The 17,814-nt window shown below is 45.4% G+C and overlaps 1 protein-coding gene across 5 annotated transcripts in view; it reads right to left on the bottom strand.

Annotated features, from left to right (window-relative positions):
• fggy (FGGY carbohydrate kinase domain containing) overlaps nucleotides 1–15,479 on the bottom strand; it is a 33,832-nt gene extending 18,353 nt beyond the window's left edge. For 4 of the 5 annotated variants that reach the window (XM_023818821.2, XM_023818823.2, XM_072704017.1 and 1 more), the window contains exons 1-6: nucleotides 15,401–15,479; nucleotides 14,010–14,220; nucleotides 12,139–12,250; nucleotides 10,730–10,881; nucleotides 10,387–10,475; nucleotides 2,516–2,631 (exon numbers count right to left, since the gene is read on the bottom strand). In XM_023818821.2, coding sequence (XP_023674589.2) covers nucleotides 2,516–2,631; nucleotides 10,387–10,475; nucleotides 10,730–10,881; nucleotides 12,139–12,250; nucleotides 14,010–14,210 — 670 coding nt within the window. In that variant the 5' untranslated portion in view covers nucleotides 14,211–14,220; nucleotides 15,401–15,479. Of the gene's footprint in view, nucleotides 1–2,515; nucleotides 2,632–10,386; nucleotides 10,476–10,729; nucleotides 10,882–12,138; nucleotides 12,251–14,005; nucleotides 14,221–15,400 lie in introns of all 5 variants that reach the window. The other variant, XM_023818822.2, reaches the window with a different exon arrangement.
• Between the last annotated feature and the right edge of the window lie 2,335 nt (nucleotides 15,480–17,814).

Raw genomic sequence — 17,814 nt, 5'->3', positions numbered from 1 at the left:
GCTGGTACCACCGATAAAAGTAATGTTTACTCCAGTTTACCTGCCCATTCTTTCATAAATCACTGACAGACCCCATACAGAGATCTTGAGGTTTAAACCGCAGATAAAAAGAGCCTTAAACTGATAACGCTGAATAATGACTTTGTTTCTTTTAATGAACAACCAGAATCTGACTGAATGGGCCCAGCCCAGGACCTATTTGGCCCAAGGGCCCAGAAACATCCCTCAAACACCTTAAAATGCTCCCCCCCCCCTTGACCTGCCACGGCTCGACATTACCTGCAAGCCCCGCCCACACAAACATTAGTCACATCAGTCTTATCCCTTTTATGTCTGAAAGACAACATGTCCAGGGACTTTACTCTCTAAGATTGGACCAGGAACAGCATGAACCTTCAGCCAAGAACATCCACACCTGCAAAAAATCTGAGTCAGCATTTCCACAAAGCATAACAACCATCCGCTTTGTTCTGCTTTTGGACAGGTTTAACACATGGCCAGCAAGGAAAACTACAATCACAATAACAAACACTTTCTTTCTTAAGTGTGTCCAATAATGATGTCGTGTAAAACAGCTGATATATGTAAAATGTACTGTTCTTAAGTACTAAGCATTATTAGCAGTTTAGAAATTGATTTGTTTTCTGTTTGTTTCTTGCCACTCGTGAATGCAGTCCTATCATACGATTGGTTGATGACATCACATGACATCAACGCAGTGCAGCGATTGGGCGGCCATGAATTTCTTATGACTCTACCCTGAGTGGCCCTATCTGCTGGGAGAGCAGGGAGGTCTTAGCTTTCGTTTCCACTTGCAGCCCCCGCGCTGTGACGCATCTGTGGGTGGGACGCCACAGCAGCATCTGACGTGGGGGCCAGGGCCGAGGGCGCCTTCATCAGCTCGCAGCCGAGTTACCACAGTGGGGGGGGGGGTGTCAGCGACTGTGAGTGAACCAAGCATCTGGGAAACCCTGAGCCCTCGCACCCCCTTCGAGACGAGCGTGAAACCGCGCGTCTGGGAAACCCTGAGGCCCCCAAGACGAGCGTGAAACCACGCGTCTGGGAAACCCTGAGCCCTCCCCAAGTCACGCTGAACAGGGAGGGCAACCCTCAGGAGGAAGCCACCACTGCAAGCCAGGGAGAGGTGGGGGGGGGTCACACTCATACCTAAAGGGCAAAGCATGTAATTCCCATACGTGTAGGACTCACCTGTAGAAGGGAGGCCGATAAAGTGACTCAAAAACATTTCAAGTAACATTTCAAGCGACTGCTCTCAAATTAGGGGTGGGCGTTACACCGGTGTCATAGGTATTACCGGTGCGATTGTCCGCCACGATATGGATTTACACTATACCGTTAACACCGTGAGAATTCAGCATTTTAATTATACAACAGCATATTTATAAAAATAAAGCATTTTATTTTCTTCAAAGCCTCATTTTTAATATAAATACATGTCGTTAAATAGCATATGTAACTAGTTTGTCTGCGTTGTGTCAGTTTGATGCAATAGTAAATTCACAAATTCAAAATAAACAGATTTTGTGTAATTATACACATTTAACCAAGAATCTGGTTTATATATACTGTATATAATAACAGGTTATTTTGTTTAATATATAGTAGCAAATTAAAATAAAACATATTTTCCAAATCAGCATATATATGCGCTGCTGCCTTCATACAAGGCGTGTGGTAAAAGGCAGAAATACCCAGTTTACACTAGAACCACCCGTTTCCCATGAACGTCAAACTCTAACTCCAAGCAAGCTGTAATTCGGCTTATGCAGTCATTTTATTTGCACTAATGCATCATTAGTGTTAATAACAGCAGCGAATCTAACAAAAAGCCGTAATGTTCCTAAGAGCGGCTGCTCTGTCCTGAAGTCCCACAGCTGAAAAGTTTTCAAAACGCAGTATTTTATAAAATGCTGGATAAATTGGTGATTTCATGTTTGTAAAAGATTTTTCAACAACTGTATAAAGTAATGTCAAAATCAACTCATGTGAAACAAAAAACTTACGTTTTCAGGGTTGGCAATTCTCACGCATCTGGCGTGACACTCAGGCTTTCAAACTCACGCTCATGCTAGAAATCTTACAGCAAATATATATTATTCCATTACAAACCTAAAATTGCCGACATCAATATCGTTGGGGTAGTTTGCGAACCCTACAGACTATTTAGAAGGTAATAAAATGGTTACATACATGTAAGTGCGTTTGCATGTGTGTGCAGACTTGTCTCGAAATGAAAATTTCACTCCAGCCAGCTGACCGAAGTTGGCAACCCTGCGTTTTATTTTAAATGAACATTACTTATGACACATAACAAAACTTGCAAAAACGTAAACGCGATATAATACCGTCACCGTCCAAAAAGTGAAAAATACCATGATAATAATCTGAGGTCATAACGCCCCCCCCTATCTCAAATCATTAAATTAGTAAAATTAAATATAAACAGACAGAATTATTTGCTGTGAGAAACGCTAGCAGCAGAGGGGGGTCATACCTATTTTGGCGTAATTATCAGCCAGCAGGTCCTCCAGGCCGATGGTTCTCCAGAAGCTGCTGTCCCAGCCATCCTGTGGGCAGTAGGTCCATTTGCAAACCAGGGTGCACAGCGACCTGCAGGGGTGCAGAGACCAAGAGTGAGTCGGAAATTGCATACTTACACAGCACATACTGCATTATGTTAGACGTCTACTACTCAACCTTCAATGCAGTATGTACTGTATTTGCATGCAGGAGTACAGTATGCATGCAATTGGATGCAGTGTGGTTGCCATCGCACACTTTACCTGCCCTGGATGCTCACCAATCACATAGCTTGACCCCAACGAAAGTTGTGAATTGCTAAATGCTATCATCATATAAAAAAATATCTTGTCCTATTCAGGGTCACAGGTGGTCGAGAGCCTATCCCGGAAGCTATGGGTGCAAGGTAGGGAATAACCCAAGACGGGGCACCGACCCATGAGAGGACACGGACACGGACACACACACACACGCACACACACACACACACACAACAATGGGCAATTTAGTAAGTCCAAGTAGCCTCATCATGTTTCTGAACTGTGGGGGGAAACCAGAGTACCCCATGATGACACGAAGAGAACATGCAAACTCCACACTGTGGCAATGTGCCACCCCTTAAAAAAATATATCCATGTGAATTTATGTACTTGGGTTGTGTTTTCTACAAAAATTTGTACAGAAATGGCACTTCCTTTGCCATCTTGACAAAAATTTCTGTGCAAGCAATGTTCTTCATGTCTGCGTGCCTCTCCAGTGGCCTTGTGGCACAGTGTCCACCGGTTGCAGTATGTGGAATGCAGTATGTCATCCAGGTACTGTCTCATTCATACTGAGGATTCAGACATGCTCACACCACATACTACATCTCGCCTACTACCTACCAAATAAGTATGCGATTTCGGACGCAGCCCATCTCCGTAAGATTCATTCCTGCCATTTAGACTTCTGATCTTTTTCCAAGTTTTAGTTTCCTAAATTCCCTTCCTGCATAGAACCACGTTCCTAAAGAGAATGGTACTGGTCCATAATCAAAACCAGGACCCGATTATAGCGTAACCCCTGCTGTAACGTTGGTAAACTGCTCTCCACTAGTCAAGTATAATCTTCTACGGTCAAGAGCAATTGGAGACCACAAGCAGCGGGATTTCCTCTCATGTTTTGTGGTCACATTTTTTCTCAGGGGGTTTCCCGCAAATCGCCTGCATTGTTCTGCAGCCGCAGGTGGGGGAAATCACCCCCCCAGGCTTGGAGAGGCCCACCTGAATCCCAAGATGGTCTTAAGTGCCACACAGCTGAACTGAGCGGGGGCCACCGCTACAACTTTAACTTCTGTCCCTGATGGAAAAGAAACATACGGCTCCGGGAAAAGGTCACACCCCCCCAACAGGTCACACCTGCCGAAACAACAGATGAGGTGACGTGCTACATTTACCTTGCAATATAGAGAGCCGAGAGCTTTTATTTTTGCCACAGTAAAAGGTGCAAAGCCATCAAATTTGTTATTGTGAACGGGGTGAATTTTTCATTATACTGTCAAGGCAAATTCTGCTCTGCACAGTAGAGGAATTTCAGCAATTGCCAGTAGGAGGCGGTAGCAGGTGTTTGCCACTCCAGTTTGTTTGGGGGGGGGGGGGGGGGTACAGGGATTGGTTTGACTAGACACTCGCTTATGAGGTGAAACCAACCCCCCCACTCTGGATTATATTGCGACTCACGCCACCTACATGCCAGCCACAGGGACTCTGACCGGGACTCAGAAGTTCATTGAGAGGAGAGGACATGACACATAGTCAAGCATGGGGGGCTGGGTGACCCCCAAGCCAAACAAAGGGCACTTAAACCAGAGCTTTCAAGTGTTGTTTTTTTAGCCCATGCTGCCTTGTCACTGGTCTTCACAACCACCCCCCACCCCATCAACAAAAAATTACAGTTTTCAGTATTGGTAAAAAATTTCACATGGGTGCATGACTACACCTAAGGAGGCTCCGCCTTCATCTGATGATCACGCTTTTCACCAAATTGTTTTTATCACCCAACTCACTGTTCGGTGCAGCTAGGTTGACATATGTCAAACCCAGCAAAATAACCGAGCTGAAAAAAACCTTCCATGTGTTATTATGGTCTGTAATTACCACTAAACCAATAAGAGACGGAGCGTCCTGGCACAACGAACACCAAAGCCCTTTGAAACGACATTAACATGAAGACACGTCCTGTTTACAGACTTTAGTGTCTCCAGGACAGACAGGCAGCCTCCCTGCTCTCATTGGGAGCCTCAAAGCTGGAAACCTCAGATCTAAACATCTACAGCAGTCAGGAGTCAGAGTTCATAGAGCAGCAGATGCAGGATTTAATCCAGAACCACCCCCTTCCATACACCCCCTCTGAATACCCTACAGGGAGCAGAAAGCTACAACCGTGCTCTGCTTGTCAAAGCTCAGTCCAAGCATCGGCAGTCAAGACCCCACTCCTGAATACATCAAGACCACACTGTTGAACGCATCAATCAAGACCTCACTTCTGAACACATGACTCAAGACCCCACTCCTGAACGCATCAATCAAGACCCCACTCCTGAACACATGTGTCAAGGCCCCAGTTCAGCTCCTACTGTAACTCCTTGGGGAGGTGAGAGGCATGTGGAAACCTTACTCCGACCTGGAGGACCATAAAGACCCCCCACCCCCAAAGATTGATGAGAGCTTGTTTCCCACACTGTGGACGTTAAGCTGACAGCGGAGGGAGCACAGAAAGCACACAGGCCACATGCTGAATGGGGTGCAGAGCCTCCGACAGGCTTCAAAATGGCAGGCAGTGTCTCTTCTGGTAGGATGGGCAGGCAGACCTTTGCTCTAGGGGGGATTCTGATGAAGGCACAGGTTTGGCACAGATTTTAAGTTAAAAATAAAAAAAAAGTAGCTACAATCTTGTGATTTTTGCAATGAACAGTTACTGTTGCCAAGGACCTGGGAGGTAAACTTCATAATGTCTATGTATGTGTGTTCTGTGTTGTGTGTGTGTCAGAGAGAGCGAGAAAGAGCGACAGAGAGAGAGCTTTGGTCCTCACAATGTAATATATAAATAACCCCCACACAGACAGACACACAGCCACACACCCACACAGATGCACCCACATACACACACACACACACACAAAGAGACAGACATACACAGACACACCCACACACCCATACACACAGACAGACACACACCCACAAACACACCCCCCCCCCCCCCACACACACACACACAGAGGCTGCACGCTGCCTGCTTTCGATTATCCGCACATGGATCACCGGCCGCTGGGAGAGAGCAGCAAGAAAAGGCGGAAGGCTGAGCAGAAACCCAGATAGCTACAAAAACAGAGACCCCCATCCCCCCCCCCATCCCCCAGAGGGGGGGCGCCATACCAGGGAGCACAAATAAACTCGATTCAAATGAAACGTGCTGCACACCTGCACTATACGTGGGAAAAACACTCCATCGCTAATCGCCATTAATCAGGGAGGGAGCGGCAAGCGTTGCCTGGGAAACAGCTTATTCCTGCACAAAACGCAGAAACAAAGTTAAACAAGCTGACAGGCGACTGGGCCACTCTTCTATAAACTGCGGCCTTGTACGTCCTGCCTGAACTTTCTACTTTTTTTTAATTACAATGGCGGATGAGGGAGAGCCTCACACACGTGCGTGCAGAAGGACGCACGCTCAGGGGGTGTGCAGGGCGGCGGCTAGCAGGACAGTCCTGGAGGTCGAGACGGCTTAAGCTATCAGCAGGAAATAGTGCGGGAACTGCGAGTCAATTTGCGTAAAAGTGTCAGTGGCCAGGGAATGTTACAAAAACACAAATGCTATCACTGCATTCCTGGGCATCTGCCTTCACGTTAATGGAGGGACCCCCCCCCACCCCCCACCGCCCCCGCGACCCCCGAGCTGACTCTGTGAGACGGGTAGGGGTGAGTCGGAGCTGGCGAGCGGCCTGCGGTTTCCCTGCACAAACTTCCCACTGCGACTGCGGCTGCAGCTGGGAGCGGCTCCGTCCCACAGGAGATCGCAAGAAAAGGGGAAAAAAAATGAAAAAGCAGACAGCTTCAGGGGCCAATCTGATTGGAGCAGCTCCGGGCCAGCAACAGCCGTGTGTTTCCACTTAGTGTGTGTGTGCACATGTTTATGGCAGATAGATGGGCCTGTAAGCACGTTTAACCCTTAAGCAAAGGGTCCCAGTGCTGCAACACCTGTGCAGCCAGCACGTTCACACAGAATTTTAAAAAGACAAGCTAATTCCTTTAAAAATAACAAATGCACATTTACTCAACTATTAAAACTACCACGCAAACTGTCCTACTGTTATTACCCATTTATGCTATATTTTCTCAGCAAATTTAAAATTACAAGTTTGTGACCCTAACCGCTGTGCCCCTTTCTAGCTGCATTATTTTCCTGATTGAATTCATTTATATCGAAGCGACAGCGTGAGGCAGCAGATCTGGCTGCCCCTCATATCCAGCTGCAGTCACGCTCTTATGCTGGCAAGCCTCAGACAGCCACTTCCCCGCTACGCTGAGAAGAGTCGCCACGCTGTATTTTAAGGGCCTTTCTGTGCATATAAAACACACAAGGCCACAGTGCGTGTTTTTCCACCGTACCAGGTACTATACTTTTGGTATTTTAAGAAGGTACCAAAAGTACGTCACTTCAAGGTGTTGGTTTTCCACTGGTGTAAAATGACAGTGCTGAATGACATCACAACACGAGGCGGAGTATTTTGTACTGAATTCGAAAAAAGGCTGTAGAATACAATAAGGCTGGACGATGTGCAAGTTTAATACCAACATAGCATGTTATGCACATGCAATTCTTACATCGCTAGTTAGGTAGATTAAGTTCAGGCTTTTTCTTACCTTCAATTCTGTACGGACATTATAGTGCAAGTTTTGCTAAAACAATTTTACTGTGTCAAAGGAAAAAGTTTTCCTCCTCTGCTTTTGCATAAGTGCTGTATGCGTTCTCCGAAATAATCATAATCATTTTCGTCCGTGCCGTTTAAATCACTTTGCGGTTTTGTGAGAATTTATTTTGCTTTATAAATATCCTAATGTTTATCAAAACAAAATCGCACTGTGATATTTGAAAAATGTATTACCATGCTGCCGTATAGTACATAAAATACTTTATTTCACGTCATTCCATCCTGATCTTGATATATCTGCTCTTCCGACCAGATCGCAATTTAAACGTGGATCTCTTAATTTGTCCACACATCCATTACTGTTTTTTTTTTTTTTTTACTTAGTTTATCGTTTTCTGAGTTTGCAAATTTTTTCAAGGCGGCAGCTGTTTTGTGTTTCAGCGGCAGGCTATTTGCATAACCAATCGACAAAGAAAGCATTTGAAGTCCCACCCCAAAGTACCAAAAAAGTACCCCAGTTGGTTTGGCACTTTAGGTTCTGGAACTTTTGGTATTGGTACTCGACCGAAAGACAATGGAAAAGAGAGAGCATCAAAAGTACCGCAGCAGGATACCTGGTGCGGCGGGAAAGCATCCTATCATAATAGGAACATGACAAAGACTCCAGGCTGACAGAGACCTTAAGGTACGGGGCCCCCCGAGGAAGTGAGCAGCTGTTTTTCACCTCGAGCTGCATGGAAGCACAGCTAGAGAGCAGAGGCTGACCCTGGGGGTCGTAGCCGACATCCACAGACCGGGGGTGGGGAGTGAGATGGTCAGGAGGTGAAGAGGGGGAGATGTCAGGGAGGTGGGGGGCAAACAAGGAGAATTTTTTTTTCTCTCTCTGAACTTTTTACTCCACAACAGATAAAAGCCACAAAAACAATTCCTCCCTCTCTCTCTCTCTCTCTCGACATCAGGGACGATCTAATCGTCTATGAGCTGGAAATGTCCCCCCCCCCTGCACGGGGAGTGGCCCCCGCAACCTCCTACTTTTTCCTCTCTCCGATGAAAAGCACACGGGACAGTCCACTGGGATGGGATCACCCACAGGTAAACGACTGCGCCTGGGTTCCACTCCGAGGATGGAAAACAGACGCCTTCAATCCTGGGGGGGGTGTTACTAGAGGGTCAGGTTTGGTCCTACTCTTCATATTAACTGCATTCTGTAAAGAAAAAGCTTCAAACTGTCAGACAGCCCCTACGCTGCCCAGCTCAAAAAGCATTTCACTTATTTTACTTTACTTTAGTACCTCACCTGGCCATAAAAGCTGTTTTGTTGTCAAACGGCCCCTAATCTACCTTGGTGTAAAAACTGTCTTTCTGTCAGACAGCCCCTACTCTACCTTGGTATAATAACTGTCATGCTGACAGACAGCCCCTACTCTACCTTGGTATAATAACTGTCATGCTGTCAGACAGCCCCTACTCTACCTTGGTATAATAACTGTCTTGCTGTCAGACAGCCCCTACTCTACCTTGGTATAATAACTGTCTTGCTGTCAGACACCCCCTACTCTACCTTGGTATAATAACTGTCTTGCTGTCAGACAGCCCCTACTCTACCTTGGTATAATAACTGTCTTGCTGTCAGACACCCCCTACTCTACCTTGGTATAATAACTGTCTTGCTGTCAGACAGCCCCTACTCTACCTTGGTATAATAACTGTCTTGCTGTCAGACAGCCCCTACTCTACCTTGGTATAATAACTGTCTTGCTGTCAGACACCCCCTACTCTACCTTGGTATAATAACTGTCTTGCTGTCAGACAGCCCCTACTCTACCTTGGTATAATAACTGTCTTGCTGTCAGACACCCCCTACTCTACCTTGGTATAATAACTGTCTTGCTGTCAGACAGCCCCTACTCTACCTTGGTATAATAACTGTCTTGCTGTCAGACACCCCCTACTCTACCTTGGTATAATAACTGTCTTGCTGTCAGGTTCCTGCTCTACCTTGATGTAAAACTTGGTTTGTTCTCAGACGGTCCCAACTCTACTTGGATGTAAAAACTGTTTTGTGTCAGATGGTCCCTACTCTATCTTGGTAACAGTTTTATTGTCAGATGGCTCCTAATCTTCCATGGCATAAAAACTGTTTTGTTGTCAGATGGTCCCTTTCCAAAACCTTTCCAAATAAAAGTCACAAAATTCCTATAATTTCCTATATTACATGTACTGCCCCAAAGATGAAAGACTAAATGAGGCAGCAAGGGAATCTCCAACATTATAGAAAGCCTGATCATAGTTTCTTTGAGAACCCTGGGCTTGTACCAGTCTTCTGAACAAGCCTACAATCTATGGATAGGAATGTTCAATGCAAGTGAAAAAAACAAAACTTTCGGTTATCATGTAATAATATAAACAGCACCAGCTCAGACTGCAGTGAGAAATCTGTGGGCCGTGGTGATACTGTTCCTGAGAACAGAGTGTGGGTTCTCCGCACGACCCCGGTCATCCCACAACCCGGCGTGAAACTGGACAGCAGTGAGCTCTCTGTCTCATGCAGGTTAAAGGAAAATAAGTGACTGGGAGCCAGTGAATGAAATGACACTGTGTCGGTCTGTGGGGAAATCCACTCATACAGACACAAATTCCATGAGGACATTTACACACAAATGCATTCCTCCAGACACCACTCCAAGACTCCAGGACCCCCCCCCCCCTCTCCCCAGGACCCCCACCCAGGGCTCTGTGCTTCGTCAGCTTGAGACGCTCTCTCCAGGATTAATATGTCTCCTTAAGTCACAGATGACATCATGCTCGGTGAAACACGCCCAGGTTTCAGTGGACGGGAGCCAGGTCTACATCTGAAGAGGGGGGGGGGCACCCACTCCCCCCCCCACAGAAACCACCACGGTCACCTGACTGGCAATGTGGTGAGATGGCCCTACCTCGCCAGAGAGCCCGTTGCCTTCCAGGACAGGAAATCTGGGAGGTCCATGAAATGAGCTGCTCGATCCCAGCATGTCTCCCTCAGGTTCTGAAGGGCAGAAGAGAACCTGTTCATGACCTATACACCCCGTCCCCTTACACCACAACCTGCCAAACACACACTGGACCACATACACTGTGTCCCGCATCCTGTAAACTCACACCCTGCTGCTTTTATACAATCTGCTATGTACAGTTCCCAAGCCTGGTTCCTTAAGTGCTATGCCATCTGCTGGCCAGCAGTAGAACATCCAAAGAGGGGAGTAGCGCTGGTGCGAAAGGCCCTTGGCAAGGTGCCCTCACCTCTTTTAGCCACAGCAGCTTGGGGGGCTGCATCTCTAAGAACATGGTCCCCCCCATGCGGTGCAGCACGCTATGGCCTGTGGCAGTGATGCGGGCGGCCTGCTCCGAGGCGCGGTGGTCCATCCACATCACTACGTTGTGGTCCCGTAGGCCTGCAGACACACACAGGACACTGTAACTGCAACTGCAACTGCAGCATTGACTAGTAATTGGTGGTGTGAAACAACCGCATGAATGAAGTCTGGTACTTTGCATGTGGGTGCAAATAGTCCTCCAGCTTCTATCGTCCTTCAAGTCTTGAAGCATGGATTGACCCAATGAATTATGGGTATTAACAGAAAAATCTACTGTAAGATGCCGAGACCAGTACGTTTAAAGTCCCTTCTGACGGTTCCCGGGGGACGGAGGTTGATGTGTTATCTGAGGTCTTCAGAAACAAAGATATGAGGCCAATTCTGGCATCTTAAAGAAAAGTAAAACTCCCAAAGTAAAAAGTAGTTTCGGCTGACTACAAGCAACAAGGCATTTGACTCAGCTGTTAATGGGATGGAGAGGAGTCCCCCTCCCCCTGGCGCTCCTGATGCTATGCCTGGTTCAGCCACGTGGGGCTTTCAGTAAAGGTGTCGTCCACTTTCCATACATCTCCAAAATAAGGAAAAACATATTAGAAGGCTGGACAGCAAAGCCATTATACTCTCTGTTTCCAGGCTCCGGTTCTGTTGGACCTTCTGATGGCCGATAATGTTCTACAAAACTGTCCACACACCCTTTTTTTTATGGAACAAGAATGTCTTGAAGTTTCTAACTGTGTGCCCCGGAAACCCAAATCCAAAATGTCAGTTCACTCATTACATATAATTCTCTTCCTGGTGAATCAGGCACCCAGATGGGACTCCAGTCTATCGGCAGACATGCGGCTGCACAATCCTCAAATACAACTTCAGGACCTCTGTAACTAGTCCAGGCCCTGACCAATGGTCTAGATCACAAAAGGAGAGGGAGACATACTTCATCATGACAGCCTCACTCCTCTGTTATTACTCCTCTAGTCTAACTGCTGTCCCCCTTTCTGTTCACCCACAGCTCTACACACTTCCAGCACCATGTCATCCACCCACCAGCATCCCCAGGAAAGCTCGAGGCCATGACTCAGCATTCCGCTCTGCAGATGATCCTCAACCTCGCCTGCCAGATCCCCAGCAAGAGACTCAGGCACCTGGTCAGGAGCTACCTCCTAATACCTTAAAGTCAGAGGAGGAGGTGCCCTAGAAGGCGTCCATAAGGACGCCACCTTGACCCAGCCAGCAGAGGTGCGCAGCTGCTCTGGTTTTAGAGCAACATTGGGTTTGCACTCTACCAGTCACGCATCACCAGGCCTGTGGTGGGCGGCGGGGCAACTGGTCACTTACCGTCCCGGTTGACAGCTACTGGCTCAAAGTGGGCGTCCAGAACCACGAGGGAGCAGGTGGCGTCAAAGCCGATCCCTCGGATTTGGACCTTCTCAACGGCCTGAGTCACCTTCTGCAACCCCACCCCCCCAAAAGCCATTAACGATGTTAGCTTCTCTAATTATAGAGGAACCGTAAATGAAAGGCTATGGTAGAACATTAACATTGTCACCTAATCCGATATCCCTCATTATCAGAGGGTGCAGGAGAAATAGTCCTCAAAACATAATAAACAATGACATGACTGACAGCACTCATGAAGGTTGTAGGCAAGACTCCCCAAGGCTCCAATCGCATGCTCAGTACATCACTAAGGACTAGTGCAACTTTGATAAGCCCCAGATCATAGCTACAGATGCTTCGGGTATTTTGCCTGTTTCACTGTATTATAACTGCCATGGATTTTTATTTGTCTTTAGGGACAGCATTAGACTGCAGTGAAATGTCACTAATCCACCCTTAAATACCCCAAGAAATCAACTGTCTGATTTAGCATCTCTCGTATAAAAAAGTCTTAAAGTATAAAACTTGTATAAAAAAGTAGAAAAAAAGGAGACTTACTAGACTTATTATGTTAGAATGTCAGAAGTCTGTCTACTTTTTAATGCATTTTTTATTTACCTTTTTGGGCACAAGCCTTTGCCAAACGTATAAATGTCTAAGTAAACAAATTGCAAAGGGGTAGCATGCAGAACAATCAGGCCCGGCTCCTGCTGTGAAATGTAGGGTGGGCCATAGGACTGTTTAATGGAGCCAGGGAGGCGGGACGGCAGACCCTAGAGTTTACAGGTGGGCCAAACAATATTGCTTACTGCTTGGTAGGTGGACAAACCATCTCACCCACGTGCAGCTCACCGGCCAGCAGCAGCCACTGCTAACGCACAGACTGCATAGAAGTCAGCTTTCATACAACTCAAACTCAAAAAATTCCATGCAGAAAGCTTAGTTGCTAGGCTTGTTTTTTTTTTTTTTTTAAGTTACCAAAAAGGTGGGCCAAGTTTATGATTGGGTGGATCAGGCTTATGGCTGGGTGGGCCAAGTTTATGATTGGGTGGATCAGGCTTATGGCTGGGTGGGCCAAGTTTATGATTGGGTGGATCAGGCTTATGGCTGGGTGGGCCGAGTTTAATGAGATGCAGTAAAGAGACGCACCAACTCTGAGATGCAGCGAGACGTGCCCACCCTGAGGCGCAGTAAAGAGAGGCACCCACCCAGAGACAAAGCAACAGAACATACCCACCCAGAGACCCAGTAACGAGACACACCCACCCAGAGACCCAGTAACGAGACACACCCACCCAGAGACTCAGTAACGAGACACACCCACCCAGAGACCCAGTAACGAGACACACCCACCCAGAGACCCAGCAGCGAGACGTGCCCACCCTGAGACCCAGTAACGAGACACACACACCCAGAGACGCAGTAACGAGACACACCCACCCAGAGACCCAGTAACGAGACACACACACCCAGAGACGCAGTAACGAGACACACCCACCCAGAGACCCAGTAACGAGACACACACACCCAGAGACGCAGTAACGAGACACACCCACCCAGAGACCCAGTAACGAGACACACCCACCCAGAGACCCAGTAACGAGACACACCCACGCAGAGACCCAGTAACGAGACACACCCACGCAGAGACCCAGTAACGAGACACACCCACCCAGAGACCCAGTAACGAGACACACCCACCCAGAGACCCAGTAATGAGACACACCCACCCAGACACATGGTAATGAGATGCATCCACCCAGAGACGCGGTAACGAGACACACCCTGAGATGCAATAATGAGACGCACCCATACTGAGACGCACCCACCCTGATGGCGCGGCAGCACTGCCCCCAGATGTCGTCAGATGACTGGACGTAGTGGCCTGGACTCGGCTCCCATATGCGGATGGGCTCCTCAGCCGTGGCCTTGACCAGCCCAGTCCGGGTGACGAGGGCCACACGCACGCTGGCCGTGCCGACATCCACGCCCAGGTAGTACTGCTCCACTGAGCACGGGGGCTGAGCCATTGCCACTGACCTGCGAGGGGAAAATACTGAAGGTTCCCTTTACTGGTCTACATTCAGCATTTGCCAATCTGCTCTACAGGGGTCACAGACATGTTTTTACAAGGTTTCAACTTGTTTACTCAGGGATTTTGTTATTTAAACTTGGAGGGGGTCTTTCATGGACAGAAAAACTAAGAAAAGAAGCTTAATTAGGATCAGGACAAACAACGTCAGAGAATAGGCAACCTAGGAATACCTTTCAGACATGCTATTTACCCACTATGACTATGTGAGATTATCTCAACCAGTTTATCTCGCTTGTGTGGTAAGATGTCTTTACTCATCACAATGATAGAAGGGATAGAAGGTGTGAAAGAGAACAATGTATATACTGACAAAAAGGTATTCCACATAAACCATTTTAAGTTGTAATACCCATGTACTCATTATAGATGCATGAACTATATACTAATGCAAGACCGTTATCATGTAAACGGAGTACAAACGTGGACTAGACCGTTTCAGAGATTTCAGGAAAGTCCGTGCTGTAGCCAAAATAATTGGCAGGATTCACTCGGTTGATATCCAGATGTCTACATGGCAATGTGTCAACTATATATATATGAAAGTCACTGTGGGTGTAGGTAAAACTGGTAAATTATAATGTTCACACAGGACAAACCAGGTACGATGCATGCAAAATATGAATCAATCGCAAGAGGAAATTAAAACAAAACATTCTACTGTGGTTTGTTCTGTATACTAAATGCGTAATGTTGTGCGTGCATTTAAAGCAATTTCAACAAAAATCTTTTATATATTAATGTACATAGCACATGTATAATAGTGTATAACCATAACACTATATATGGATATATTGCAAATGTACCGTGAACATCACACAAATTAAATAGTGGAGATGCTGCGAAATGCAGAGGATCGACTTAATAAACGGAAGTACACTACGTCGTTTTCCTCATTGCGCCTGGTGATATGTATACACCGATCAGGGTAACCGTTGTCCAAATAGATTTCACTGTTAATACTTGGAATTTGTAAGTGTTTTAGGTGGCTTATTCATAGAAGGTAGCCAGCCAGACTTTCGTTGCTACTCGACAGACAAGAGAATGTGCCACTGATTTTAACAGATAATAATAATTATCTGTACTAATTCGGCAGGTGAACTTCTATAACTGACTGTAATGTCTTACCATATAACGAGGGAAAAAACGAATCAGTGCGTTTCCCAGAATTCCTTTCAACGCAAACTCAGGTGAACGGGGAATGGGAAGCACCGAAGGACAAAAAGGACCAAATATACCGCGGACATCGTATTTCACGTTAGAAGACTTTAAAGGTCCTTATAGTTCATTTAAACAAAATACATTAAAAAAAAGCATTAAAAACGTATATCACGTTTAGCACGTTTATTTTCTTATTAATTGAACTGAAACCAAATCATATATGACTGTCTGTCTATGTCGGATACAATAATTAGTGTTTCCCGGTCTATTAAACTATAGAACATAATTTAAGCACCTTAAAATCAATTTAAATTGCCGTTTTCCGTTTATACAGTCTAAGACCACGGCGTGTATAATTTGTAATATGTTTTGTTTAATAAAACTTGTGTTTTTCTTGGGCCGGATCAGTAGAGAAAATTACATTTCAATCAAATCGCAAGCAGACTTCAGCCAAGGCCAGGTTAGATTAACACTTCGGTGTTTTCCTGATATGAAATCTGCGCCGCATGGCAGGCCTCCAATTTTAAATTACTCATTCAAGTATTAATCCACTGCTGCTTTTCATTAAGGAAAAAGCAAGGCGCTTACCATCTCTCATTACAATAATGTCATCCATTTCATTCAGGTCTGCAGCTGTTTGCATCAGCATCAAATGTACGTTTATAGATACACAAATACATATTATATATTATGTATTATAAATATGTAATCTTTGTAACACCCTTTAAAAAGCACCGAAAGTGCCTTAAGTATTAGTAAGTAGGTCAGTTTAACAAAGTAACAGTATTACATATACAGTATGTTTTGTATATATGTTTGTCTTGCTCTCTACTGGATGTAGTTAACTGCTTATACTGTATATACTGCATATATCCAGCTCTCCATCTTCTAACCATTTATCCTGGTCAGAGTCACCAGGGGGTGTGCAGACGTCACAAAGTGGTTGTACACCCTGCATGGGATACTAATTACTGGGCACCTACACACACAGGTAATTATAATTATATCCTTGTGGGGACTCTCCATTCATTTCTATGGGGATAACTCTAATCACAACATGACGACCTTAACCATAAGTACCTAACCATAAATATAATAGAGACTTTTGCCATCTTTAGATTTTTGATTGCATTCACAGAGCTTTTTGGAGATCTGATAAATGGTCCCCATTTTATTACATTGTGGGGAACATAATCCACACACATACACACACACACACCCTATGGGCCATTTAGAGCTGCCTTTTCACCTAATATTTGGAGGAACCGGAATTCATTGAGGAAAGCCACTTTACAGAGAGAGAGCCTGCAAACTTCAAAGGTGGGATTCAAACCCACACCCCTCCAGGTGTGAGTCAAAAGTCACCATGGCTTTTAATGTATTTTAATGAGCTAAATGAGATGAAAAACAAATACATGAACCTGGTGTTTAAAGGAAACAGATTTGACTGCAAAAAAAAAACAAGTTAATACCAAACACAAAATATATCAGTCCAACTTTTTGATCAAACTTTTATTTGAGGTATTTTTAATTGTTATCACATGAGATGTTTTGCTTCCAAAACAATGGTAATATATTACTATCCACTTTGGCAAACTGAAGGGAAGATCAGGGATATCAAGGCAAAGGGATTAGTTGTCATTGTTGACACACCATGCATAACAACAACAAAATGTGTCCTCTGTATTTAACCCATATATGACATTGTGACATAGCAGGGGCAGCTAATTCAGCACCCAGGGAGCAGTACCTCAGTGGTTCCTTGCTGGGTGGGGATTTAAACCAGCAATCTTTCAATGACAAGAGCACATCCCTAACCACTAGGTCACCACTGCCAAACAGAGAAAACTTGAACCACAATCTTAATACAATGTACATTTTGCATATCTGTAGTATATCTTATTTTACTGTTTCGCTGCTGAACAAAGGAAAAATGGTGAGATACATTTAAATGATAAAGTTTCAAAGTTGCAACAATTGAGAAATGAGATAAACATTAAGACGTTCATCAAAGCAAGTAAATATATTATCATACAGATTCAAATATGAATATATCTGTTCCCCACAATGTCGGGAACCTCTTTCAGGCACTTAAAAATGATGGATGGCAACCTTAACATCAAAAGTACCTTCAGGTACAACATTAAATCTTGTTAGGTAAGCCAGTTGATGGGGAGAAGAAGGACAATGTGTACACTATGCAGTTAATATTCCAAAGGCATTCCTCTGTATAGTAATGAATCAAATTCTTAATGTTACTGTCATTTATACCAGTACAGGACAATGAGAGTGGAAGTGCTGGTCCAGAGTACTGGCTGGGTTACTTGTTAGTGGAAGACTCAAGTTTCAAGAAGGACCGGTTACTGGCTTTTTTTTTTTAA

The sequence above is a fragment of the Paramormyrops kingsleyae genome, chromosome 21, assembly GCF_048594095.1.
Source record: "Paramormyrops kingsleyae isolate MSU_618 chromosome 21, PKINGS_0.4, whole genome shotgun sequence".
Lineage (NCBI taxonomy): Eukaryota > Metazoa > Chordata > Actinopteri > Osteoglossiformes > Mormyridae > Paramormyrops > Paramormyrops kingsleyae.
Note: the sequence above shows the minus strand (reverse complement) of the source record. Positions and strands in the feature narration are given on the sequence as shown.